Source organism: Dromaius novaehollandiae, chromosome 25, assembly GCF_036370855.1.
Source record: "Dromaius novaehollandiae isolate bDroNov1 chromosome 25, bDroNov1.hap1, whole genome shotgun sequence".
Classification (NCBI taxonomy): Eukaryota; Metazoa; Chordata; class Aves; order Casuariiformes; family Dromaiidae; genus Dromaius; species Dromaius novaehollandiae.
Genome location: NC_088122.1, coordinates 4,080,625 through 4,108,556, shown reverse-complemented (window position 1 = coordinate 4,108,556; position 27,932 = coordinate 4,080,625). Strand labels below are relative to the sequence as shown.

Sequence of the window (27,932 nt, the reverse complement as noted above, 5' to 3'; positions counted from 1 at the left end):
TAATAAACAGTTTCCTTTCACACAGCCATACTGCTGAAAGGTAAATGTGGCAGGGAAAGTGTAGGAACCACAAACCAGCTTTGCTACTGCAGAAAAATGTAAATGATGAACTGTATGTTTGGTTGAGTAGGTAATGATCACTACACGATCAGCTGCTACAAGAAGAGCAGAAGGAATATTTGCTGGAAAGGCTTTTGAGGAGAAACTTGGGATGCTGCTGACATTCCAGAGCGGTATGCTGGAGAGAACATGTGCAGACGCTTCACTTGATACTTTGTACTTTAGAGGAAAAAAACATTGCATTTTACTTCATAATAAAAAAATGTTAGTTAAAACTTTGTTTGACTTTCATTCTAGCCAGCCTTTCTGTTGAGATGGGGGTGTGCTGCCTGGTGCGTGAATACTCGCACAGGAATCCAGCTGCGTGTTTCAGAGACACTTTCTTGTAGGCCGTGCTTCGGGGGCTAGTTGTACTTCGGACTATAACCTGGCAAGTGCTGGTTCCCTTTGTTTAGCTGCCTGTTCTCCCACCCTGCCACTCGTGCAGGCTCAGAGTCTCTGGTCTTATTAGAAGCTTTAAGGCAGCCTGGGCTAAATGGGAGCCTGGTAACTCTTGCGTTGCCAGGAAGCTTCAGCGTGGACCTCGAGCAGGTATGTGAGGTGCTGGACTTGCTCTGCTTTGCTTTCAGGAGATACCAGCGCCGTTCAGGGCGTACGGGCTTGCCCTCCGGTTGCCTCTTTCATAGGAACAGCTGAGTTTGGACGCAGGTAGGAGCTTTGCTTCGCTCCCGTTTCGTTCGCAGGGTGGTTTCTATCGCAGCTCAGCAGCGACCAAACAAAGGAGCTGCCGGCCGCTTCCCGGTGCGGGCAGCCGCGAGGGGCTGCACATGCTGCCGGCGCTGAGCCCGCCCCCCCCCGGCCGACTGCGCCTGCGCCGCGGAGGCGCGCTGCAGTGACGTCACTCCGCGGCGCCGCGCGAAGGTCACACGCTCAAGATGGCGGCGGCGGCGGCGTCCGGGGGCTGCCGGGTGAGCGCGGAGCTGCGGCGGGCGGGGGAGCTACTGCCCTCGCCCTGGGCTGGCTCGGCTCTGTGAGGCGGCTCCGCGCCGCGGGGCTGCGGCAGGAGCCTCCGCCGGGTCGCGCCTGCCGCCCCGTGAGGCGCGGCCTGCTCCGGCGTGGCGCGGGGCGGGGGCCGCCGTGGGGGGGAGCGCCAGGCCTGCCGCGCCGCGGCGGCTCCTGGGCCGGTGCCGCCGCACGTCTGGGACTGCGCCAGCGGGTGCTGCCGGGGGAGGCGGCCCAGTTGCCGAATCCCCGCCCTGCCCGCTCCGGCGGCACCGGGGCTGCTGCGGCGCCGGCACCGCGGGCTTTCTCCGCTGAGGTCCGGCTCGAGCCATTCCCTGAAGGCTGCCCGGGCTGTCGCGAGGGTCCTGTCGTCTCTCCCCGCTCCCGTGTCCATCCCTGTGCCCTCCTTTCCTTTAGCTCGAGTATGTCGCACAGTGACCCACACTGCGCATTTGAGATGCCAGAAAGAACCTAGAGAAAATAGTCAGTGTAGCCTCGACCTGTCTTCTGAGCTTCTGGAAAGTTTTGACAGAGCTGTCTGCAATATTAGGCTGCTCTGTTGATGCCCTTTGCTAAATAGTTTCAAATTAAACATGAGTTTTTCTCTGAGCTGAGAAGATGAGTGGATGCATGAATTGAATGCCAAGATTCTGGCTTTAGAAGATGCTTCAGAGTTTGATATTCTTTGAAGGTTGCTGGTGATCTCTTTTTGTCCCCAAAGCAAACCTTGGGGCTAAGTTTTTCCCCCTAAATGCTGAGTAAATGAAGAAATTTGCATGTTGATTAAGAGGAGTGAGCTGTTAAATCCAGTAGGCAGTATGTTCCATATTTTAATGTAATTCTCACAGTTAAAAGAATACAGATGTTTAAGTTTTTCACGTACTATCTAGCTTGTTTCTGTGTGCTACAAAGCCTGGACTTGGTGATGATTTGAGCAGCAACGTCTGATGATTCTGGTTGTGGAGAACGTTTAATTCTGTGATTTAAACTTGGTATTTTTAAGTTAAGCAATCTGATTAACAAAGCTTAGCTATAGCTGCAGAGAAAATAAATAAGAGGGAGCTGAATTTAAAAGATTTGACTTACTAGATACGTGGAAACAAATGAGTTAACGCAAAGCATATTTTTGGACCACTAGGATATGTGAGGCAATTATGCCATTGCTTCTTGTCAGAGGTAAGCTCTGGATTTGGCTTGTGCTGTTTGTCAGTGCTGTCACTGAAGCTACAGGACAGGACAGTGGCTATTTACACCGTTTCAACAGCTTTGAGCCTGATAAAGAGAGGACACCTTATTGCTAGCCTTGGACACAGAATTAAATGTTCTTGGCTTACAGAGTTTTTTTCAAAGTTTACCATGGCAAGGCTTATAGGACTTAATTTGCCCATGTTTGTTTTTTTAGGGTGAATGGTTTGAGAGAAGCAGCTTGGGTTGCACGAGTTGGGTAATGCAGGCCCTTCAGGAACAGGAGGCTAGTTTGAGGTAAAAGCTCCAGGTTTTGCCTGACTGGAGGCCAAGGATAGGCTGAACAGGTTCTCCCGGAGTGTGGGAAAGAGGAGCTAGCTGGGTGCTGACAGATCACTTTGAGTGAGCTAAGACAAGAAGCTGAGAGCTGTGCACAGTCTGCTATCAATATAGGATGCTGAACTGAAAGATGAGTTATGTGATACAAGAGTTTGCAGCTTGTGGTCTCAGCAAGATGCAGCAAAACTTCTCAGTGAACAGTCTATATGTGGACTTCAAGTGCATTTTTTCTGTTCCATGTCTTGGGGCAAAAGATGTTTCTCTGACTTCTAGCAGCACAAAGCTTACACACAGAGTGGCCCTGGTTGTCCTCTGTAATTGGGGGAATAGTTAGTTTTGGAGCCAATTTTCTTACAAAAACAGTATACTTCTCATCATGAACAGATGTTTCAACCAGTTACTGATCATGTATAAAGGACAGATTTACCTGCGCCTCACTGTTTTCGTAAAATCAGCCTTCTGTGCAGCACATATAGTTTTCCAAGTAATGATGAAAAGTATATTGCCCATTTTGGACTGCAACTTTGGTTTTATCAAAATTAATTTTAAGAGGATGCAGTGCAGTTTAAATGTATAACAGCACTGTTATGGATTGTCCTATCGTGCCAGCCTGCAAATATTTCCTGGCAGCACTTATTCACTGGTCTTTGGGGAACAGATTGTATTGTCTTTTTGCAATATTCTTTTCTTTCCTTTCTTGGCTCTTTAAGCCAGCTATCATCTTGTATTGTGTGCTAACTTAATCTTATGTTTTGATTGCAGAAATGTCTTGTCAGTGGCATATGGCTTATATCTGGAAGATACCCGGTTCCTGCAGTCTGCAGTGGCACAGTGTATGGAACGAGCAGGCCTGTTTTAGAGCTTTATCAGGTTGGTTAATGGTTGAATTTTTTTACTTCAGGCTCAAAGTGTTTTCCCAACAATAGAAGTACTGAATCTACTAGATGTGGATATGTTTCTGAGAATAGCAGTTCTAGGCGAAAGTTTCAACTTTTTAAGATACGTCTGATGAATCCAAGCATTTTCTTAGTAGTTGAGTACAAATGGCAGAGCTTAAGAGTGGGTTCCAATAACTCCTTCGTCTACCACATAAATCTTCCGTAGAGATTGTCAACAACTGTTTCAAGCCTAGCTAGTGTCAAACTGCCTCAGGAGAAACAGCTTTTTTCATGGCTATATAGATGTAGGTCACAAGACATTACAACTGTGTTATACATTTGTCTGTTATGAGGGCAAGGTGTTTCTTTTTTAAGGTGGCTATATGCTTTCTGCAACATTAAATACACCAGAAGTGACACAGTGTTTGACTCAAGTAAAACCACCTTCTGGCTTTAATACTTCTTCAGTTTAATGTCTCTTTGGTTTCTACAATATGTAATGATTTTCTTTAGTCTAGATGTTACTCTTCTGGAGGAAGAAAGGGGTTTATATCAGGTTTTGTGGAGAACATCAAACAGGAGTTAGCAAAAAATAAAGAAATGAAAGAAAGTATTAAAAAGTTCCGAGATGAAGCTAAAAAGCTAGAAGAATCTGATGCACTTCGAGAAGCGAGGAGGAAATACGTAAGTCCCATGAATTCCTTCAATGTTTTCGTTGCCTAGTCACTAAGCTGTTACTGTTCTGAATGTTAAACTTCAGTCTTTGTGCAAATGAATTGTTTAGTTCAGCATGCCTATTTTTATGAGAACTTCTGCTTGGCTGGAAATACTGACAAGTACAATCAATGCCTTAGAGTGTGGGGGTTTTTTTGTTTTTTTTTTTGTTTGTTTTTTTTTTTTTTTGGATGGAAAATCTTTCCAGCAGATCCTTCATTAGATTTCCCAAATAATGAGCAGATAAAATAATGAGACATTGAATGTAATTTTGTCAGTGTTTAGATGCTGTCTGTGTAATTCCTTTTCCCTATGTTTAAGGATAGCTGTTAGTTTACATTGCGTTGATCAGGGGATTGATTTTACCCAGCAAAGAACATGTTATATTCTGATTTTTTTTTTCTGTTGTGAGAAAGTGTTGTTTATTTACCTTAAAAAATGCTAGGAAGAGAAACGAATCTTTCATCCTACTCAGACCTGAGCAGCTGTAGCTTTTTTGTCCTAAATTACAGTGTTAATGGGGTGTGCTATATGCTAAACTGTTGTTGAATGAGTGTTTTTTCTCCTCATAGTTATATCATGCATGTTTTTTCCACAGAAAACCATTGAATCTGAAACAGTGAAGACATCAGAAGTGATTAAAAAGAAACTTGAAGAAATAACTGGTACAGTTAGAGAGGTAAAATATAACTATGGAAAAACCTTCCCCTGAGGCAATTTGGTCCTAAGACTTTGTGTTTTGTGTGTATTTGAATTATCATCCTTTCTTTTTCTCTTGGTGAGAGGTGGTCACTATTCTAAATCTTTAAGATTGGAGTCATTAAGAGCTGCAGCAATGTTTGACAGCTTTGTCAGTCAGTGTATGGTCAGCGGTCAGATACTGCAAGAACATCCAGTGTTTCCTCTTGATTTTGCAGATTGGAGATGGTGCATGTGGTTCTCTCATTGCTAGCACTTACGAAAGATAAAAAGTGGACATAGCGAGTGTCTTTCCAGCAGCATGTTGAGTGTGCTGTAAAGTATGTGTTAGCCAAATCCCATTGAAGAACAGGGGAAATCATTTAGTACTGTCATCATATCATTTCTCTTCCTGCGAGCTTGTAGCTTCTGACCCATTCAAGATCAACTGCCTACTGCCAGTGAAATTTCTGAAATTCTCTTCAAAAGAGGATCCGATGACCTGGTCGTACTGTGCAGAATGAAAGGATAAGCAGCTGCTGCTCATCCTGGCAGAGTCTTTTTAACCTCTTGCATGATAGATCCTGGCTCTGTAAACACAGCAAAAGTGATGTTTGTGAAGCTGTTGGAGTGAGAAAAGCGTTTGCTAATTCTGCATGAAGAGCTGCGTAGCAAGGTACTATCTCAACCGCTCCTAGGCCTTCTGTTGAGAATCAAGAAGTACCTGAGTGTTTCAAAGGAAAGGGCTGGAGTATTTTAATTCTGGCATTGTTGGTCCTTCTCTTTCGTGTCAAGAACTTTAAAATGTATGGATAGCAGTTACTGCAAATGCACATGGTCTCATGACTAGCCAAAATTGTTGCTCTGCGCAGTGGTGTTGGCCATTGCGTCCCAGTAAGTCTCCCCTGTGGCCTGTAACTGTGTATTCACCTTAGGCTTGCTTAGTCTTACTGGGTCTGCATTGGGATGTCTGTAGCACTCGGAAAGATGTCTTACTCAAAAGGAATTTTAACCAGTGTCTCTATAACCTTTTCTTTCCTGTTTTGTTGCAGAGTTTGGATGAAGTAAGTAAGAGTGATATTGGCCGTAAGATAAAGGAAGGTGTGGAAGAAGCAGCAAAAACAGCAAAGCAGTCTGCAGAGTCGGTGACAAAAGGAGGGGAGAAACTAGGCAAGACAGCAGCCTTCAAAGCTATTTCTCAGGTACATACGTGGGTCCCTTGCTTCTCTGAGGCCCAGTCCTATGGACACAAGTCATTATCATGGAAGTCATGTGCAAGCTTGTGCTGGCTCTAAAATCAAATGCAAAACTCTTAGAGCAAGACCTTTCCCATAAAAAGGTACCACTTGTGAGCGACTGGAATAAACTGATAAATTTAAGAGCTGTATTTTGCAAGTGTGGCATTCATTCAATTGCCCTAGAAAAGTGAAGTCTCAAGTAGCTGAGTTTCTGCCAAAACGTGATATTGTAAAAGTTGTTTGCTGTGCTCATGGAGCAGAGTAGCATATGTTCCTCTTCTGTAGACAGGTACTGGTGGTACTCCTGGGAACTACTGATTGACAAGCTGGCATGCCTAAAGCTCTGATTTTCTAGAAAATATGTAAGCCCTCGTATGTTTCAACATCACCCAATCAACTAACAAATAGTGTAAAAAGAAGTGTTCCTCCCTGGTTTCTCATGCTTCCTCTGAAATATTTGGCTTTAGCCTTTGTAAGAGAGAATACCTGGCCAGATGGAATATCAGCCTCATCAGTCATGTCAGTTCCCTTCTTTCTGTGTTTCTAATAGGATGTCATCTGCTAAAGGCCCCTTCCAGCCACAGCAGCAGATCACATTATACGCTGGTTTGTCTGCAATGAAACCTGTTATCTTACTCTAGCATCATCCTAATCTAAGAACTGTTTGTTCCATCAGTGAAGCAGGCTGCTTGGCCATTCCTTGTAGGCAGGCAATGATTTTATAGAAGTTTAAAGTAAATTTTTTGAGGCTTAAAGATTTCTTCTTTACGTGCTGATAAGTATTTTGATTCATTGTCAGATTTACGTTAACTGATACACAGAGCTTTTTAAAGGCTGAGCAGTTATTCTAGCTTTGCTATACTTTCCAGTATGTATGTAGAATTCAGAATGCTCAGTCTACTGCTTGAGAAAAGCCAGTCTGTAATCTTAGAAACTGTAGTAGTACAGTCTCATTTTGAGCTCCCCATTACTTCAGTATTTAGGAGGTACTTTATTTTTTTGGACAATCGAGGGCTGGGTAGTATCCATGGGGGCTCGTGCTTTGTTCAGTTCTTTGCCAGATCCCTCAGACAGTATTTTATAGTCTGTAGGAACGGACTGAACTTCAGAGCTTCTTATTTGCTTATCTGTGGTGTTTAAAATCACTTGAAGTCCGATTTCTGCTTCATATCGTATCTTCTATTCTGTCTAGTTCCTGAACAAAGTTACAACAGTGCTCAGGAAGAAATCACATTGACTTTAATAGGAGAGGATGTCTTATTCTGGCAAAGCTGTGGTGGACGCTTTTGAGCGTTCTCCAGTAAATTACTGCATAAAATAACGTTTAAAATTAACAGTTCTCATAAAGCCACATGGTGCTTTGGGCTAGATAAACTACATGCCCTAAATAAACATGCAGCTTGGGAAAAAGCTATACAGAAGGAGTGTATATATAAAATGACTTTTTGCCTGAGTGTATCTGGTTATAGTAGGAAACTGTACTTCTTGTGAAACAAGTCTTCTATGGGTAAAGTCACTAGAGAAACTACTGCTCAGAAGTTCAGTAAATTAGTAAAAATAGTGCAGTCAAGATAAAGCAGAAACACTAAAAATGCCTTTTAGTCCCAATCCCTATTGAAGTGTATGACAAAATTCCCTCCAGTGATTACAGTGGGATGTGGCTTCCTCTCGGCAAAGTCTGGATTAAGGAAGTAGCTGCGCTCTGGTGTGTATCAGTCCAGATTTATCAAGTCATTTTTCTTGATGTAACCTCATCGAAAAGAGAGAATATCTCATATCTCTGCTTTAGTATAAGCTGTGCTACTGTGATTTTTCTTCACCTCTTCTCTGGCAAAAACCAGTTTACTTCATAGCTATTTTCTCAGCTGGGAGATCTGTAGGTTTCTGCTGTGGAAAGTGAGGCTGCTTTTTGTTTCTAAAATATGTGTTTCAGGAAAAGCAAAACTTCTGTTTGCTTGAGCTTATGTCTTGGACCTGGATTTTGTTGACCTTTCAGATGGTTTTGCTGCTAGTGCTGATTTCCTGAAGACTTTTTCTTCTCCCCTATTTGTGGATGCTAGAAATCATTCTTCCTTTACATGTAGCTTGTTGTTCCATCAGCAGCTGCTGGGAGCTGATATTCCTTCCTTCCTCTAACTTAATTTACTCAAATTTAAACTCTGTAGAGAGAGCCTGTAGAGGTTGCACCTCATCAATCATCAGGTTTGACTGTGTCTGTGCCTCCTACTTTATTGTTTTATCTTCAGGTTGATCCAGATAGAGCTGTCTGTTTGCTGTCCCAAACTGCTAACTTCTTAAGCAGAAAGCCTTAATTTCAGTGTGTTTCTCCATATGCATTAGCAGAGAGCCATTTGCTGAGTAGAGAGAGAGGAGAATAACCTGTGGTGTTGCATCTTTTTTTCCAATAGAAGTGATTTGCAGTTTTTTGAAAGGTAAATCACCCTAATAAGAATATTTTCCTTTCAGGGAGTAGAAACTGTTAAGAAGGAAATAGATGAAAGTGTTTTAGGGCAGACGGGTCCTTACAAACGTCCAGAGCGACTACGAAAAAGAAAAGAATTCTCAGGCGAGAGGATTAAAGAGGAGCGAGTATTCGAAGCTAATGAGTAAGTACTGGAGGTAATTTTGGGTGAATATTTCTCTGGATAATTTGATAAAAGTTCTAAAATTTAACTTCAGGTTAGGGACGGGTAAAATCTGAGAGCTGAAGTGAGGCTATGGGGTGAGGCACAACTTAGCAGAGCAAGTAGATATGAGAGCAAAATTCCACCATATGTTAGTGATAGTGAAGCTGGGCATTAAGAAAAAGATGTTCTGACATGACATTTTTATGTGCACATGCATTATATTTTCTCATTTCTAACATCTTGCTATTGATTTAATTTTAGCAAGACCAAGTCTGAGCTCCTTTCCTCTCTGTACTATCTTGCTGCACTAAGTCATGCATCTTGAATGCAACATATCCGCCTCAGTGGTACTGCATGCTGCAGTGATGTTCATCAGTATATCCTGATTTTTTACTCTCACTCAGATATTAAGTACGTGTTCATGAGTACCCATGTCTTCTGCTTTTTCTAGGGAGGCTATGGGTGTGGTGCTGCATAAGGATTCAAAATGGTATCAACAGTGGAAAGATTTCAAGGACAACAACGTAGTCTTCAACAGTAAGTGTTCCAAAGATGAAGGCGTAGCACATTATTTTCAGTGATCTGATTGTTGCTATGTTGGATCTGATGCCATCTGTGCAACTAGGCTTAACATAATGCAAATCATGGCCTTTTTGTTGTTGTTGTTGTAGCTGTTCCTGTGAGGTGGTGTGAAATGGGAAGTAGGAGTAGTGACGACATTGTACCTTCTCCATGCTGCTCAGTCTCTGCTGGGGACCCTCCCCCCCCCCCCAAACTTGTATTGCCTTGGATCAATAAAATATCACAGCTCCTTGTAGATATCAGAACTTGCCTTCATTATTGCTCAAAGAGAACTGAACTCTGCTTTTTCTGGTCAGATGCACTCTGGCCCTGTGAAGAGGCCAGGGCATGCATGCATGTTATCAGGGAGAGGGCAGGGAGATCTCTTCTTCCTGACCTCAAGCTTGTGGTGAGGATAAGTCTTGTCTTCAGTGAGCTGGTTTCTGCTGTCACTTGCTTACAACACTGGGATATGTGGAACTTCACTTCCTTTCTATTTTTATTTCAAAACATAAAAACAGTGGATATCTGTATTGCAGTGGGCAATAATTTTTGATGGTTTTCTAGATGCTTAATGTTTCTGAAAGGCATAAAGAACCCTGAAACCAGAATCCTTCAGCAAATCAAAATAATTGTTGCCTGTAGCTGCAGGGCAAATAAGGAAAAAATTGTTGTGTAAAACTGGACATATCCTAAAATTTGGACCCTGTTTCTTCCCACCTTCCTTTAAAGCAGAGCTCATGGGGAAGTGTCCAGGAGTAGGTTTTTGTGTCCCTTGTGTTAGTCTTTTGAAGGAGATGCTCATAGCTGCTGAGATTCTCCACATATTGCATCCTCCAGTCCTGTGCAATTTGCATGAACTCTTTGTGCATTCTCTGTTTTTGTGCATATTTCCCAGACTGCCTATTTCACAATTTGGGCAGCTTTGCAGATGTGGCTGCACCAGGCTGTAGAGTGTGTGCTCTCTCTTTATGTGCCACCTGTACCAAGAACACAGTGTGATTTTTTGGAAGGAGCATAAGCTTCAGGGCAGCGTTCCAATTGTTAATTGACATGGTGGGAAGAAGCTTCCCTGTGGACCCATTATCCCACGACTACCTACTGCAGTTTCTTTGGTCCATCTGATGGTGTTCAGAGACAGACGGTGATTTTTGTTGTAACAATATCTACTTGTTTAAGTGGCTTTGCTTCCCCCCTTCCTCCCCCCCTGCCCTTGCTCTTCTCTCTGCCTTTGAGACTTTGCTTTATTAGGAGGAAAAGGAGTTCTCCTTCCCCTTCAGTAACTTCTGTGTTTTTGCGATAGCTTGGCTTTCTTTCTCCTCAAGGTTGAGCAGTACACAGAGGTGCTTAAAAACTGCATCCGTACTGGTGTCTTGCTATTCTATCAAAAATTGGCAAGCTTTAAAGTCTACTTTTGATTTTTCAGGTACACTTTTTGATGTTGGCTTTGCATTACTACATCCTGCTGCTTCTTGTAGCAGACTGAGTCAAGGGGGGTTGTTACTGTACTAAGCAAGTCCAGAGGCAAAGTGAGAGAAACTATCATTCTCCTAGGCCAGAAAGATTCTGGTGGGACCATGTTCTCTACAGGGAACCCTAATACTCATGTGTAAAGGAACTGATCCCATAGATAGTGACAGTTATTGACATTTAAGAGCATTATAGGAAGATAAGGAAAAAAATAGCTTTTAAAATTGAAACTTATTAATCAATGAAAAGATCTAGAAGTGAACTAGTAGATTAAATCTACAGTCTGCCAGGAATGTAGTGGAAAGGCACTGCTACTCATGTCTTCTCTCCTTTCAGGGTTCTTTGAAATGAAAATGAAGTATGATGAAAGTGATAATGCTTTCATTCGAGCTTCCAGAGCTGTCACAGACAAAGTCACGGACTTAATAGGTAATGTTTCATGCTTGCTGTGAAAATGCATCTCTAGCCTTTTAGCTCTGTTCCTATGACTCTTAGTGCTGTTGTCCTCAATGTATTATTAACCTTTGGGAAAGATTCTGGAGCTTTATAGTACTTTGCATGGATCATTATCCAGTATCATGCAGTGTAGCAACCTGTTACTGGATCAGAAGTGCATTGTAATGCAATGACAAGTGCTATTACGGGATAAATCTCAAACCTAATGTGCAGTTTATAGCTGTTCCCAGGCGACTCTTCCTTCCTTCTGTTATATAACCAAAAGTCTGTCTTTCTCCTGTTTTTTTGGCAACAGTTGTCATATCACCAGTCTTATTGAATTGTTTTACCAGGTGGGTTGTTCTCGAAGACAGAAATGTCTGAGGTTTTGACAGAGATACTTAAAGTGGATCCATCCTTTGACAAAGATCGTTTTTTAAAGCAATGCGAGAATGATATAATCCCCAATGTCCTGGAGGTAAGGTGGGGACAGAGTATGATGCATTTGTTTTGTTTTTTCCTTTATCCCAGCATAGCAGACTTTGCTTTTAATTTTCTAATGCTAAAATTAAAAGCCGGGACAGCATTTGCTTCTCAAGCATCCAGCTTAGCATAACATCCTATGTGAGATAACGTTGGGAATGGGAAGCATGATCTCGCATCACAATTTAGTTGCAAATAGTGTTACACAATTTAATAGCATAGCAAAAAATTTTCTGGCCTGGGAAACTGCTGTGACCTTTTTCTCCCATGAGAAATCGTATGTGCATTTGAGGAATCAAACCGCACTAGGTGAATGAGCAGTGCAAGGCTAGTGATGATATCAAATATTGATGAAGGAAAGAATTTGGTGCAAATGCACTATTGGATTCTAAATGATCTGTAACTGCTTGGGAAGAAGACCAGGTCATGGCAAAGGGTTCAGTGAAAATATTTCTGTCACTAGTTGAGAAATCTTGTGAAACTTTAAGGTTTCTGAAGACTAGAGTACAAAAACACTCAGATGATAGCACTGATTAAGGATGTGACTTCAACCCTGAACGTGTGTAGTTCATCTCACTGTCACAGTGTGTCTGAAAAGACAAAGTGAAGGTAGAGGATTAAGAGATGGATAACAAAAATCACACTTTGAGAGATTTGTACGAGACTGGAAAAACTGAGACTTTTGAAGAGAAATGGATGTTAACCAAGAACAAAGTGTTATTTATTCATCCTACTGTACAATACAATAGAGTGTAATGATGTTGTCAGATCATATCTCAGACTGATACATGCTAATAATGCTCCTAGTCATGAGGTAATGAGCATAAGATGAGTCAAGAAGAATATGATGCCTGCAGATACAGACATCCAAAGTGATGTACAGTTATGTTTTATCACTGCTGCCTTTCTAGCGACTGACTCGTGTGTATGTGACTGGAACTGTAATGTCTATAGAGAAATAAGATGGACCTGTAAATCAGCCTAGTGATCAGTCTAGTCCGATTCCTGCTCCTAACAGGAGCAAAAAATGTGTTCTTGACTCTTGGAGAATGTACTTCTCGTAGGAGGGTTTCTTTCCAACTGTAGGCAGCCATCTTACTGATGCCCCCAAGTATGAAGATTTATAGCCGTTATATTGAAAAACATCCTGCCGCATACAAATAACTTTATTTTGAAATCTAGTAAATTCACAGTGTCTGTCTTATGAGCTTTAGGTGTTTATTGCACAGTGTTCTAAGGAAAAATCTTTTCATGAGTTGCAATGCAATTCTTCTGCTCATTGTGTTCCCTTTTTGCCATCTTGAAAACTAAGGATCTGCATCTGTCCTGTACTTCTGCTTCTCTTAGATCCCACCTCTCAGGATTTCTGGACAGTGTGCATTCTGGTGACCTGTTGGACAGTAACTTTGAAGATAGCTTGTATCTTAAGCATTTAAAGGTTTCTGTCTATCCTACTTGGTATCTTTTTATTTATAGAAGTTCTTATTGCTGTTCGTCTTTATTTGGCAGTTTGTTCTGCTCCTGTCCTGTTTCAGGCTCTCACAAGATGATGCAGGATTTAAAGTAGCTTGCTTCCAAAAGTGCTGATATTTCAACTCTCTGATACGGGAGGCGTTTTAAAATGTTCGTGTTTTATTTGATTTTTCTCTTAGGCTATGATGTCTGGAGAACTTGATATCCTCAAAGATTGGTGCTATGAAGCGGTAAGTTGAGCTACTAGAAATGTCTGAAAAGGCTAGGGTTCTCCTCTGTAAGTAGGATATTGTGTGCTCTTTGCAAGCCATCCAGCTGTGTATCTATGACATTGCTTACCTGCTTTGCCCAACTGCTCCTCTGTGTAATGTATTCATTCTACAAAACATTAATGCAGCCAAGCATATACTCTGGATTCCTGGAATAGTCTGGATAATGGAGGAAAGCTGTTTACAGAGACACATAGTGACTGTTTTAAGAGCTAAGCTAGTTTAACTAGCTCCAGTTTTGCACTGCCCTTCTGGGTTTCCATGGACTTTTGCAGAGCCTTTGAGGATTGTTGCACTGTGTGCTCTCGGTTCCAGGGACCTTTTTAGCTCTGGTATGGAAGTCCCCAAGAGCTCATGAGCCTTCCTGCAGCTTGGCCTTTCATGACGCACAATCACCTTAGTGCCCCAGCAGCACCAGTTCACACCTATCCACTTTTGTTCAGCATAGGCTTAGCACTGCAGTGGCGTGCCCGACTTTTCTGAAACCATTTGAGTGTCTTGGCACTGGGCCGTCTTGTGACAGTTTGAGAGATGCAAAACCACATGAACACACACATCCCGCTTGGCTTGATAGTTACTGCAGCTTTATTGAGCCCCCAGAGCCTGAAGCTGTGGGGAATTGCTGGAGAGACAGTGGCTCTGTGTATGGTCAGCTGGGTTCCAGCATAGCTGGATACAAAGAAGCTGTCTACACTGCTGTGACTATGAGTTCATTGGCTCTGTCTGCCTTGTATTTCTCTGCATTCCTGAAGAAGGTGCAGAGACATCTAAGCTGATCCAAAATGGTGGTGATTTTCTGTTTGCAGAGCTGATCGTCCATGTAGCTACTACATAAATGCAGCTCCACTGTAGTATCACAGCAAATAATCTTGGCAGGCTCAAATTTGTATGCATTTGCAGCACAGATAATCCACAACCTGGATAATCTGACTGCAGAAAGTTTAATTTACTGTTAAGATGGTAGTTTTGTTTTTCTACTGGGATAGATTTTCAGTATTGCATCCGCTGAATGTGTATCCACACATCCATCAATGTCTATGAATTATTGTGATTCAGTGATTGTATTATTGCACACACAACTGCATGGAAGCAGATCCTTATCTGAAGTTAGCATTTAAACATGAGAGGATGTTTATTCTGCTCAGTCTTCAATCTGCTCCAAAATAATTGTGCTGTTGGCAACACAGAGCCATACTTGTTTTGTTTCTAAAGAATTTAACTGCTTAAAGTGAATATTCACCTTACTGATCACCACCACCAGAGGGCTGGAAATTCACACGCTGGAGGAGGAAACCTTTTCTGTTTAAAATTTTCATGGTGGTTTGTTCTATTAGGTCTTCCTAACAATTTTGCAGTATGTAAGAGTAAGATATTTAAAGCAGTCTGAAAGTAAAGAAAGTTCTTTACTGGTTCAAGCAGCCTTTGAAATGACACCCTAGAACTCCTCTCAAATCTGTAGACGGAAGTAGCAAGTTTACTGCAATGCATAAGACAGCAGGGCAAACCCTTCTAAGTTGCTTGTAATTGTAAATTAAGCTCGTAAGTCGAGACTCATGTAAAATAAGCCAAAGGAGAGAATGAGAGTCTCATTAATGTGTGTCCAGGAGAAGAAGGCTCTTGCATAGAATCACCACATAAGTGTTAAGTGTGTGGTACTGGTGGCTAAAATGTTAGAATGACAACCAGTAAGACAAAAACTTACAGCAGTGGCAAGTACTCCAGCCAGGCTGCAGGATACTGTCTGCCCACAAACTTAGATATAGTTTGTGGTTTGTAAAACTGTCACTGCCTCCTCTCCCTAGAATTCCTGTTCTGTAACTCCAACTGCAGTCTGGTGACTTGACCAGTATATTTCTCTAAGTTATTTGCACCTAATGCTTGTGATGAAGGTTAGAAGATCTGTCTGTGGTCATGAGTCGTGGTAGGGACTGCCTCGTGTTTGTTTGACAGGTGCCCAGAATGCTGTGATAATGCTGGAAGCAAATAGAAATTTACTATTCCCAACAACAGTTCTCAGTGCATAAATAATAAAGCATATGCGCGTGTGCCTGCAAAGGAGCCAGGAAATACTGGGCTGCCTCCAGGGCCTGGCTGGGTACTAGGAAAGTAGCTTGGTTCCCAGATTGTTTCTCCCTGTATGCTGTCAAGTCAGAGCTGCAAGTGCTTTGGCTACCAGGTGCACCCAGTGTGCATATTTTCTGATGAATGATGGATGTCCTCTTATGTCCAGCGGAGATGGGAGTTTTAGTGAGAATTTAGTTATGTGGAGCTCAGCACATTTGATGTAGCTATTTGATATCTTGCAATAAATAAGTTTTTACAGCACGTTTGTAAGAAAATGACTTTTTTGTCTCTTTTGATGGTTCTTGCTAAGGAAAAAATCCCTTTTTCTTTATGACAGAACAAATTCAAACGTGTAACACAAGTTTGTTGCTTCATTTAGACTTACAGTCAACTTGCTCATCCAATCCAGCAAGCCAAAGCCATGGGTCTCCAGTTCCACTCCAGGATTCTGGACATCGACAACATTGATGTGAGTATCCTTTTCTGTACTTCACCTTGGGGGCTGAATTAGAAACTCGTGACTTTAGGACTTTTCTGCTTTGTTTCGTGTTGTGAATGCTGTTTCTTGCCTCATGCTGTTCTTGTATTTGCTAACAGAGGAACAGATTACCACCGCTGAAAAGGAGAGCACATGGGGCAGACTTGAGAAAGTAATTCCCTACTGTGTGATCAAGCCTAAATTACAGGATTGTGACTTGTCCCCTCTCTGCCGGGGCACCTTGGTTTTAATCACCTGGGTATAGATTTAGAAGAGCTAATATTAAAAGCAAATAGCACTGACCCAGTGTTTTCATGAAGGACTTTGTTGATGCTTACTTTGGATGATAATGTGTGATATTTCTGTGACTCAAGGTCATGCAATGCAGGAATGGCTACTAGAGAGACTTAACTGCTGTTCTGGATGGCTCTTGATGAGGAGGAAAGCAATGGTTGCGAGTAAAGCCATTGCCTGGTTAGGAGCGGTGTTGGTAGTCGGGGATTCTTGTCAAATGTCCGCACAGTCTTAATGCTCTCCACATTCCTTTTTATTGAGGAACCAGAACTGTTACTGTTGTACTTAGCAGTAAGTCTAGAGTAGTACTTTCATTTAATTGGGTCTTTAGTTTCATCTGTCACTGGCCCACAAGCTTCCCTTCAGATCTCTTTCCTTCAATGGCAAAAGCATCTTCAAAAAGAAATTCTCACCTTTGATCAGCCCTTCCCTATTCCATAACCAGTTCTGCCTCAAAGGAGATACGTAAGGGGAGGAGGGGAATAGGGCAGCTACGCAGTAGCACTTCAAAACATACGGAAAATAGTCTGAAGTCAGAACAGCGGTTTGCCTTTGTTGTCAGAGATGCTAGCTCAATGGTAGCAACATTCACTACATGTTTTTGTTGGAACGGAGTATGATAGTATATTTATACTGTAATCTGGAAAGAAGTAAAATTTTTTTGTTCTGATAGAGATGTAAATGAAGTACGGAACAGCAGTCTTGTAAAAATTGACAATAGAGCTGTATGCAATTATCCTGACTAAGATTATAAGCTGAATCCGTTCAGACAAATGTGGTACGTTAATAAAGGCAAAAGCAGAGTCATTCTTGTAGGAACAGAGAACACAGTAACTCTGTAACTTCTGTAACTCTGGAAGTTAACTGCAAGTGTGTGCCAAGTGAGCAGGAAAATTTCTGTGGCATCTGCAATTCCTTTGATTAATTTCAGTGATAAATAACATGTTTTAACAAAATTAAATCTATGGAAGTAATAGTCATACTTAGTGTCTTATTTAAATCAAGGGTTTTCTGTATTAAGTTAGTATCTAGGAGACATGGTTTCATTGCACGGTGAATAAGCTATTTCCTCTGTGGGTGCTAATTAGTATAGAGCGGCGCACTGATTCTAAGTGGTGGCTGGAAAGACATTTCATTATTAACTTGAAGTCTTTCTCCTTCTTAGTTCTCCTTATCTAGTTCAGTACAGTTTCAGTTAAAGACCCATTTACAAGCAAGTGAAGAAGCTTCAGGTGGTATACTTTCTTTGGGAAATGTTTAAGAGCATGATTTCTTTTATTATTAATTTCTACTTTGGAAGTACTTAAACCAGAGCTTGTTCATGTTTTGCAAATTCTTAAGCATAGGAAAAAGTATGAAAACTGAGAACATTTTTTGGAAAGTATTGAAGCACAGGGAAAGGTTCTGGGAAAATGCTTTACAATAATGTCTACAGCAGCAGTATGAACAGAACAGGTAATAACCTGATTAAAGTGACTAGGTTCAGCTTTGAGAGGCAGTGGCACTGTTAGCTGTGTCAAGCCATAGCAGTTATGTTAAATACTTGATGCTTTTACACTAATCTTCAGATATGATCTTTTTTCTAATAGAATTTTCTTTCTTTGCAGCTGGCTATGGGGAAGATGATGGAGCAGGGACCAGTATTAATTATCACTTTTCAGGCTCAGGTTGTGATGGCAGTTAAGAACCAGAAAGGGGAAGTGGTGGAAGGTGATCTGGTAAGTGATGCTCGCCTGCTGCTACAGTTTTCTTGGGTTTCCCTGCTAGCCATCTCAGTTGTGATGGATCCAGTCTCTTTAGCAGTCCCTTAAGGCGGTCTGTGGTGCTTTTGCATTTTGTTTATCCACATTCTATATAATTCACTCACAAGGATGTGCTCTCTCTAGTTCTCAGCAAAACTGTTAGAGCTTTTGCAGGTGTCTGGTGTGCTGACCCTTGGTGCCGCACAGTCTCCACTAGAACGTTATGAACTGTCAGCGATTAAAAAGAAGGCTGTCAAATGAATAAGTGCATAGTGATACAAACTGTTGTTGTTATTTAGGATGTACATGCACTTGTTAATAAAACTAAGTACTCTGCTGTTTTGTGAATTATACTGTAAAATACTGAGGTCCCCCCCACAGCAGACAGGAAAGCTGTGCCCTGCAAGGGTGTCTAGTCTGCTTGTGTGTCTCCCAGAGGTCCTAATGAGACAGGGCTAGAGGATGAAGCAGGTGACTTGAACACAAGTGAAAGAGAAAACAGGTAGGGCTAGAGAAACTTTTTTAGATGAATAGGTTAAAAACTTTGCTCTGTCTGTTCTCCAGACCTGGGAAGAATGGACAAGCTCTGTTTTGGAAGCAGTGGAACTGTCCGTAATACTCTGTACTAAAGTTAATATATCTACAGCTGAGTTACCAGCTTAGTTCCATGCTTTACAGTTGTGGTTCTGTGGCTTTTGGACCAGAGCTGGCTCACATCCCCTCACCTCAGAGCACTATGGAGAAAGCATGGGCTTGTTTGCATGTGTTCACATAAACATTTGCCAAGTAATTAAATCAATCAAGGAAAATCATCTGGATATTTACAGATGAAAATGACCCAAGAAATCAACTCTAGCCCCAGATGAGATAGAGGAAAACCAGGGAAAGAGCAATACATCTAGAACAGTGGGTGTCTGCCTGTACATACTACACTGACTAGTTGGTGTCATCACCCATGGTCAAGGTATTGTCATGCAGTTACATGGGGTACTGGGTTCCACCATCTTACCAGATGGCTGGAAATACTGGACTAAAATAAAATATTCTTGGCAGTGGTGGAGAGGTCAGAAGGTGAGTGAAAATCTGGAGAGAGTTAGAGAACTGTGGTAGTTGAACTCATTCTTGCAGGCTGTCCCAGCTGTATTTCTCATCAGTTTCATCACAAAGCTGCTAGATGAAGGTATGGAAAGCACCAGTAGTTGCTGAAGCCTAGAAAAGAGCATTTCTGTTCCTATCCATGTGGAAAGCAGCAGGGCTGGTGCTTTAACAGATTGGGATTGTTGTGGATTACTGTCTTGATAAGGCTGTAGCAGAATTGTTTCTTCTCTACTCAAATACAGAATCTGTCTTCACTGATGATATATTCTGTGTACTCAAATAGACGGCTAGAAAAGAGATTGTAACTGGTAGATATAAACCCTATGAAACCTCTCACTTGTGCTCTATACGTTTCCTTTAATGATTGTTAGGTTCCTAAGGAGGGAAGTTTAGATAGATTAATCCCGTGTGCCAGGTTGTTCTCGTTGCTTTGTGGGTTGCTAGGTTATCCTGGGCCAGATGTGCTAATAGCTAGACTCTAGAGAAGGCTTTGAGAAACTTATGCAAGTCTGAAAGAAAATTAGCTTAAATTGGCTGGCCATGAAACCCAGAGGAGAGTGTAAATATGGATAATATTACATCTTTTGGGTGAGGTGTTTAGTGGTGCTCAGCATGAGACATTTATTCCTGTCAGACTCTTGAAACAAGTGTTACAACCATTAATTGAGAATTCTCTTAAGTGAGAAGAGTCTGCAAACATCTAGAAGGAACATTTTAGATCACAGTGAGGAGAGGAGCTGGAGCTGTGACTGCCAGCAGCACTTTCTCCCCTTCCTGCTACTGCTGCTGTGCCTGGCCAGTTCTCCCCTGTCTGCACATTTGTCACCTGTGGTTTCTGCTCCTTTAGTGCTCTCTGGGACAGGACTGAAAAGCTATATATTAAAGCCCCATTACACAGCTTGCACTTAATCCTGTTCTTTTTTCTCCCCCTTCCTTTCATGAAGGGCACCGTAAGAGCTGAGCACAAAGATGCAGTGCGTTTGGCAAACAGGGCAGAAGCTGGAGTTACTTAACTAAGTTCTTTGTTGGAGATGGGGAAAATCACAGGAAGCAAGTGGAAGTGAGAGTTCAGATTTTTTGCTACTGCCTTGCAAGACTGGTACAAAATGTCGTGCACTGTCACAAGCCTTTATTTCCTGGAAGTCTCCCATATCCAGTTGTGTTAGGTGCTGTATATGATACAGGCTTCTAATGGGAACCTCTGACAAGAGGCTTTTTGTAGAGTGACTGCTATGCAGCAAGCTGACATCTGTATGGATTGTACTTCACCGATGTTTTAGCTTTTAAATGTGCGAGTCCTAGACTGCAGGTTCTGTTGTGACCGATGCTAAACTGAGTTTTTCAGATTTAGCCACAGAATGAGCTTGTTACCAGAGTTAATGATGCAGCGTGCTGGACGAGCCGGTGCATTTTTCTGGAATACCTTTGTTCCTGAGTGGCTGGTTATCCAGACAGCTCTGGCTTGCACTGTGTCTGTGCAATGTTTAAGTAGTTTAATGATGTATAATGGGTGACATTGTGAGAAGCCTGGAGCTGGGAGTTTCTAGCAGACTTGCATTAAAATTAATACATGCATTTAATAAATATTGGCTTTCTGTAACCATTCTCTTTAGTCCAGACTGTAAGTTTACAAAAAAAATGGACTAATTTTAAAGATGGGGCCCATCTGGACTGATTTACGACCTGTCACATTTACTGCAGGGGGAGGAACAGCTGATATAGTGATTTCTTGCATTAAATTTCTCCAATCCTAGAGGATAGGTATTGATGTGATAATTATGAAACAGGATATCAAAGTCCATTTGCTGTCTGATTTCTCTGGAGCAGCAATAAATCAGGGAGATGCATTAAAATTCTCTATAGGAAACGAAACTTTAGTTTTAATCAAATGTCAGATGCAGGCTGGCTGGTAACTATGATTTGGTGTTACTGCTGAGCTGCTCCTGCAGAGTGTTGAACAAATGACCTTCTAGGGAAAAAGAGGCTCAAACTGTAAACTCTCTAAATAGAAATCATGTGCTTGTAATTGCTGCGGTATTACCTAGTTTGCAGTTGTTCAAGCTCCCACTGCTGTGCTGCGTGCTCACCCCTGGTGAGATGGGGGGAGACTGGACAGTCTGTGAAGGAACTGGGCCAGGTGTTGTGGTAGTAAATGCAGGAGATCCCTGCGGAGCACCACACCATCAATCTGGGGAAGCTAAGCCGTACACAGCCCACTGAGCAGTGCTCGGAGGTCAGAGGGATCTTTGTAAAATTGAATCCTGAGGGACTCTGAGACAGGATGCTGTTTCTCATAGTAGACTGTGGGATTAAAGGACAAATTTTATTTTGTATGCATAGCCACGATTGAAACCCACCTCTGGGAGTCCACAGATGTTTGCCGTCCCAGGCTCTGTGTGCAGCATTCTGTATGCAGCAGCATGCACTGTACATTCAGGATTAAGATGTACCCTATTAATAAAAGCATCAAATCAGTAAGCCAAAAATCTCTCAGCTTCAGGAACAAAACGTTTCTATGCTTCATCACGTCTCATTTTCAGGAAGAAAGCTGTGCTCTTTGTTTAGTAGTGCATGCTCTGAGGTCACCAGCAATTCTAAGGTGTTCTGCACTTCTTCCTTCAGAAACCCTATATTCAAGAACATATATAGTGTAATTAAAAGAATTACAGAGTCGTCAGGGCAATGAGAGGCATGGAGAAGTATCCATAAAAAAAACCCAATTGAATTAGGAAAAGAGATAAACATGGATAAAGGGCTGTAAAACAGATTGCCATGAAGGTACCAAATAAGGGAACCCTTTGGTTTTGTAACTCAAGAACAAGCAGGGTCTGTTGAATGAAGGCAGAAAACTTGCAACCAAGGACAGTGTTTTTGCTCATGTAGAATAATGTGGTTACTGTGATGGAGGGCTGTGAAAGTTGAAGGTGTAAATTAGCTCAACTGTAAATTAGCTCAAATTCGTGAAGGATGGATCTGTTGATGACTCTTGGGAACAAGGAAGTCCAGATGGAGCTGAGTCCCAGGAAACCCCGACGCTTCCCTGCAGTCAGTTACATAAGGACCTGCTTGCTACAAATCCTGTTTCTTTTACTTTTTCCCTAGCGTATCTCGTACTGGCCAAAGTCAGAGGTAGTAGTCTTGATGTATTAGCAGGATTTTTTTATTTTTTACAAGAAAAAGAAATGAATGTGAAGACTTAGAAAACAAGCCAAAAAATGAAAGGAAACATTGACTAAAAAAACATTCTTTGAGCTAGGGATATACCTTGGCCTTTCACAATCCAAAGTTATGTTTAGGGTCTGGTAGCCTGATGAATGCTGTGAAGATCCTTCTTGAAGGATTCACAGCTCTCCAGCTTCCTCAGGCACTCAAATGTTCTGTTGTTTTTCTTCTCTTCTCTCCTCTGCTCCCCTTACTTACATATCCCAAACATCTGCATGACTCAAGTTTTCATTTTAACAGTTCCAACCAGAAGTGAAGCAAGTTAAGCTTTTGAAACATTAAGGAAAAAAATGGCTTTATGATGCACAGTATTTCTAAAGCATTAGTTTCTAATGACTGCACTGGTACAGAAAGTCTCCCCCTCACATTTCTATACCTAATTTGTAACCTATAAAGATTCACACGTTGGATCAAAATATAGTAGTTAAGTACATGTCTGGGAATTGAGCCAATGCTTAGTCTGATCCCTCAATGACACTCCCTTATCTGAGGGAAATTCTTGTCCCTCTGTGGTTAATGCCGTTCTCATTATACATCTCTTCCATCCCAAACATTCTTGATTCTGTTCAAATATAACTCCCTTGAAGTAAGTCAGATAAATTTTTTTTGTTTCGGTTTGTTTTGTCTGGAAATGAGTTTATAAAATCAAGTACTTGTTCCTAGTCGTTCTCTTCCTTGGATGTACCTTTGGCCTTGGTTTATCTGACTTCAGTGCAGATGCAGTAACAAAATCTTTTCTCAGGTAAATTATTTATCTTCTGATTCTTCTAATTAACTTCTGAGTTCTTAGAGAATGTAACTGATTTAGTGTTATAATTAAGGTGTATTAGAGAATTTTGGATTTGTGCTTATATTTCACTGAAATCTAAGACCTATTAATATCAAAATACATGCCTGAGTTACTAAAACAACCTTACCTTTGCCCATCAGTGATACCTGCTATGTTTATAAATGTACTTCAGAGTTTGCGGTCCAAATCCAAACAATTCTGTTCAGTCTGGGCTCGCACAAACTAGCACTGCTCGTAACTGCGTGGTTGCAGCAGTGCTCCGGTGCTCTTACAGCCTTTCCAGTGAGAATCATTGCTGGGCAGTTACTAATCACCTGTAACTTAGCTCAGAATCAATTAGCAGAGCTAACAGTTATCCAGGAAGAGAGCAGCTTTTTCATATTTAGATGGGACCTTGGCTATTCGAGGGAAAATTATATGACTGCTTGTTACTTAGCTAGCTTCTGTAGCTTGATTTTTGGCTGCACATAAACAGGATCATTTTGGATTCTCTCTGTGATTAGAAAGGTGATGAGATGTTTGTTACTGTCAGTCATTTCAGAAGTGTAGGAATTTCTCTCTGGAGTCCTAAATTTTATGCATTTCTTACCATTTTTCATGTTTTCACTAAGCATCACTCTTTGTTCTGGCTGTTTTGAGGCTTGTATCAAACAATGTTAGAGACTTCTTTCAGAGCAATTGACATTTTTAATAGTATATTGGGGAATGCTCTGTGGCTTACGGGGGCTGTCAGTGACCTTTCTAAACTAGATGTCTGCTGGTCAGATGCTCTCAGGAACAGGCCTGGTCTTGGTGTTGTCTTTCACCTCTATGAGGTTGGATTGAGAGAATCTTTGATAGTGTGGTGGTCTGTTTGTCTGTTTTCCTTCCAGCTGTGTTTTTTAAGGCAACTTATAAGCTTTCAGCTGGTGTTGCCTCTAAGACAAGTTGTGACCTGGCTGTGGTCTCTCATATTCTGTTAGACTGGTTTAGCAAGGGAGAGCCTGGGAAATTGAGCTGCAAGGGAGAAAGGTGGATCTTGTTGGGCCTTGTCCATTAATATAGTCGTCATTTGTTTCTGATGGCAGCGTCTCGATAGAAGTGATGAATTTAGGCAGAAAGCTTGAGTAAACATTAAATTCCCAGATGTGTAGCTTTGGCAATTCAGAAATTGTGAAAACATAGTAAACTTGGATTTTTCAGAATTAATAGATAGCTGCAGTTAAACTGATCATAGGACTGATCAAATTTAGGCTCCTGGCAGCCCATTCTATGTGATAGGTAGTGTCACCCCTTTCCTGAGAGACTTTGTCAGCAGTAGCTGCAGAGACTATTCCTGGATTTGTTTTCTTGAGACCATGAGTGATTGACTCAGGATGTGCTGAAGTATGGTTTTTATCCTTATTCACTTACTAAGGACAAAACTGCAAGTGTTCTCATTACGTGTATCAAGCGTGGGAAATCCTACAGTTATTTTTCACAGTCTGTAAACTCCTATGGTGAAGGCATTGTGTTTGTGCAGCAAAGATTTGACTGAAGAATTAGTGTTTGTTGTAGATAAAACTGTGGTTAGGCTCAGTAAGACCTGATTTTCATCAATAAATGATGATTTTTATCCTCTGTCTCTCCTCAGACTCAATGTTTATAATTTCTGGATAATTTCAGCTGCTCCAGTTGAAGTGTGAGAGCTAGCAATAGCTATGGATGCAGCTGATCAGCAGCTATACAGGCTGATATGGGAGAGGCAGAGTTATAGGTGTGGGGAAGAGCCTAAGCTCGAAGTTATGGACAGCAATACACCCTAGCAGTCAAAATGAGTTTGAAACCAGAAATTTCTATTGAAAATAAGAAAATTATTACCAAGCTTGACAGTGGTGTCTGTCGATGAATGTACACCCTCTAGAGATACTTGGAAATCCTAATTTTGTGTTTGGAAATCAAAAGTGTCTCTGTTCCTGACTGTAATGAGTGTATAACCACAACCTAGTAAACATTGCTGGACCTATCCTTATTTGGGATCCTTGGGCTTAGTATCCAGAAAGCAAAATTTTGACGAGAACAATCTCTGGAGGAAGCGTGGAGCTTGTTCCTGGTCAGCACTGAGGTGGGAAGTCCGTGACCATCATACAAATTCTGACAACTGCATTTTTCTTCCAGGACAAGGTTCTGCGGATGCTGTATGTGTGGGCACTTTGCAGAGACCAGGACGAACTCAACCCTTATGCTGCTTGGAGGTTATTAGACATTTCCTCATCGAGCACCGAGCAGGTTCTCTGAGAAGAATTACATCCTAGAACTTCCAGTACCTCTCTCAAAGCGATGCCATCTCTGAACTTGCACCAATCTACTGCATGATGAAATATGGGGGTGGGAGTGGGGAGGGAAGAGGCTAGATTGGTTCCTTTTCAGAAGAAGAGGCTATTAGGTGTGCCATCATTATACCAATCCCTATTATGAACTGGATGAGTCTGACATATCTGCCTTATGCTTTGCTGTGTAGCAATTGCACTGTAAGGATGTATGGTAGATTTAAATGTGAATGATCTAAGACACTAGCAGCTGCTATTGGCTCCTTTTTTTAATTGTGGCTGAAAGAGGCTGATTTTGTTCCCCAGTGCTTCCAGGGTTGGACAGAGGTGGGTATCTGAGGGCACAGCCACAGTGTCTGGTCTAGTTTCCATCTGCTGTCATCTTCTGATGGCCTCACAGCATCCTGAAAAGCACTTAGAGGTGCTCTTAAGGCACGTAGGTCTCAGCTAACATACATCTCTCATGAGGTTGCACCAATAAGCCTTCTGTTGCTGCAGTGTCTTGCACTTTACCAAACCAAATACAATTAGGTTTTTGCAACTCTTAGTTGTTGGGGGGCACAGCCATAATGGAGGTGACAGTATCATCAGGCAAGTTCTGAAGACCAGCTGCAGAGACGAAGCTTGCTGCCAGTGATAATACTCATGTATCCACAGCTTTGCAGGGGGAATCGTGTTTCCAGTGTTTCTATTCATTGCATCAGCTGGTGCCACTAAAGAGCACATGACTGCATCTCCCTGCCAGGTTAATCGGACAGTGTGGAGGGGACAGGCCCCAACCAGCTGCAGGGAGGCAGACGGAGCATTGGAACAGTCGCCAGGAATAGGGTTCGACTGAATAGCAACAAATGAGTAAATAAGATGCAAAACCAGGCAGAACATCACCTCTTGTAGCTCAGATATTTATCATGTGAGGTGAGTAAAGAGGGTGCAGTTCACTTACCTACTCTTTTAAGTGTATTATGAGCACGGCTTTCTGCACCAGGTGGACTCATGCTTCAGGGGGATGGCACACCTGGCCTGGGAGTCCCAGGTAGCAACTGGAAGACATCAGAGTGAGCTGTTGGCACACTTGCACGGACTCTTGGCTCTGGGCTTCTGCTGGAGGTTCAGTTGGGAGTTATCATGTGGGTCAATTCTTCAGCTGCCTCCTCTTGATGGAGAGTGAGGTGGGGGGAAAAGAAAACTTTTATGAAATAGGAAATCAAAGGATGGATCTGCTGCTGTTTTTCTGCCTGTACACAAAATGGGGTGGTGCAGGATAGCACTTCCTTGACGTTGTGATTAAAGAGAATAATTTGCCCATTCTTCTTTCTCTTGTGAGTGTCCAGATCCTTTGATGTCCTTTGAATGTAAGTGGAGTTATTATGGCTCTTGGGTGAGATGTTTAATTTCTGTAGCATCCATTGTAGTCTGAGAGCTGGCGTGCACAGGAAGTTCAGTAGCACTGTCTGCCCTGACTTCTTTGAAGATGCTCAAACCTGCTGTCTGGCTGCCATGCTGGGATCTTCTCTCAAGGCAGGCTGTGGGTGGGATGGTGTCCATGCTGCCTCATCGTGCAGTGTTCTCACTGGTGCTTTTACCAGTGAAATCATTTCAAGTGTGGTTCTTTGTTTGTTTGATTTTATGTACCAGTGCTTAAAATACTTGAGTTAAAAAAGATCTCAGCAAAATAAATTCCACAGTGCAAAAAGCAACTGTGAAATGGGCAATCCCTGTATCTGACTGCCTTCAGAAATGGAGGATGAAAGTTTGTGGGGCTCATTCAGTGAGGCTGTTCCTAGGACAGATCCCCTCTAAAGTATTTCTGCACCTTGGTTGTATCCTGTGTGCAAAGACTAATTCTTTATTTGAACATCTGGACCACTTATTATGTTGTTGGCACTCAAATTATGTTGTTATTAATCATCTTTGAGATACTGCCAGAACTTCATCAAGGCTGAGGAAAGTCTTATCACCAAGAATCTACAGAAAGTGAGTGAGTGGTCTCAGAAAATCAAGACTGGTATCTTCTGCCATGCCTCCTCATCAGCTGGGTGTGGGCAGTCACTGATCAAATTGAAGACGAGTCTATGTATGTATGTGCAATGTACAGCCTGCTGTCTGAGTCGTTACGGGTGCTTCTATGGAACAAGTACAAAATTCCTTTTATTTGATATGCTTTAGGTTTTTTGTAACCAGTGTTTAAAAAGAAAATGCAGGCACCGAGCTAAGAGTGTAAACATAATTTGTCTGCTTTGGATAGCTGCAGTAACTTAACACTGGTGAGTAGCAATATCTGTTTGCTCCCACAGTGGTTTTTTACCTCTCAGTTTATGAACAGGCCATGCCTGAGCTATGCTGCTAACAGGCAGGATGTATGGAGGGCAGCTGGCTTCAGTATATGTTCTCTGGAAAAGTCAGACTTGCTTCCAGAACTGGTAATTCCCTATTGCTTGACTTAACCAATGGACACTGGGTAGTGCTTGCACAGGCCTGCCTGGCCCCAGCATGGCCAGGGGAGCAGAGGGAGCAGAACTGGAGGTTGGAGGGCCAGAGCTGTTG

At 42.1% G+C, this 27,932-nt stretch overlaps 1 protein-coding gene across 1 annotated transcript; it reads left to right on the top strand.

Annotated features, from left to right (window-relative positions):
• The first annotated feature begins 928 nt into the window (after positions 1-928).
• Positions 929-26,696, top strand: TIMM44 (translocase of inner mitochondrial membrane 44). Its single transcript, XM_026105432.2, has 13 exons — positions 929-1,028; positions 3,349-3,456; positions 3,978-4,148; positions 4,777-4,857; positions 5,909-6,058; positions 8,561-8,700; positions 9,173-9,258; positions 11,089-11,181; positions 11,541-11,665; positions 13,323-13,373; positions 15,856-15,945; positions 17,856-17,966; positions 25,237-26,696. The coding sequence occupies exons 1-13, from the start codon at positions 996-998 to the stop codon at positions 25,354-25,356; spliced, it is 1,359 nt and encodes a 452-aa protein (XP_025961217.1). The 5' UTR covers positions 929-995; the 3' UTR covers positions 25,357-26,696.
• Positions 26,697-27,932: the final 1,236 nt, after the last annotated feature.

What these genes read in the sequence shown, in the direction of transcription:
- TIMM44 (XM_026105432.2), top strand. Translation starts at nt 996, where the DNA reads ATGGCGGCGGCGGCGGCGTCCGGGGGCTGCCGG. An exon ending in CAAAGTCACGGACTTAATAG is followed by an intron (nt 11,182 to 11,540) that starts GTAATGTTTCAT and finishes TTGTTTTACCAG; the next exon opens with GTGGGTTGTTCTCGAAGACA. An exon ending in AAGATTGGTGCTATGAAGCG is followed by an intron (nt 13,374 to 15,855) that starts GTAAGTTGAGCT and finishes TGCTTCATTTAG; the next exon opens with ACTTACAGTCAACTTGCTCA.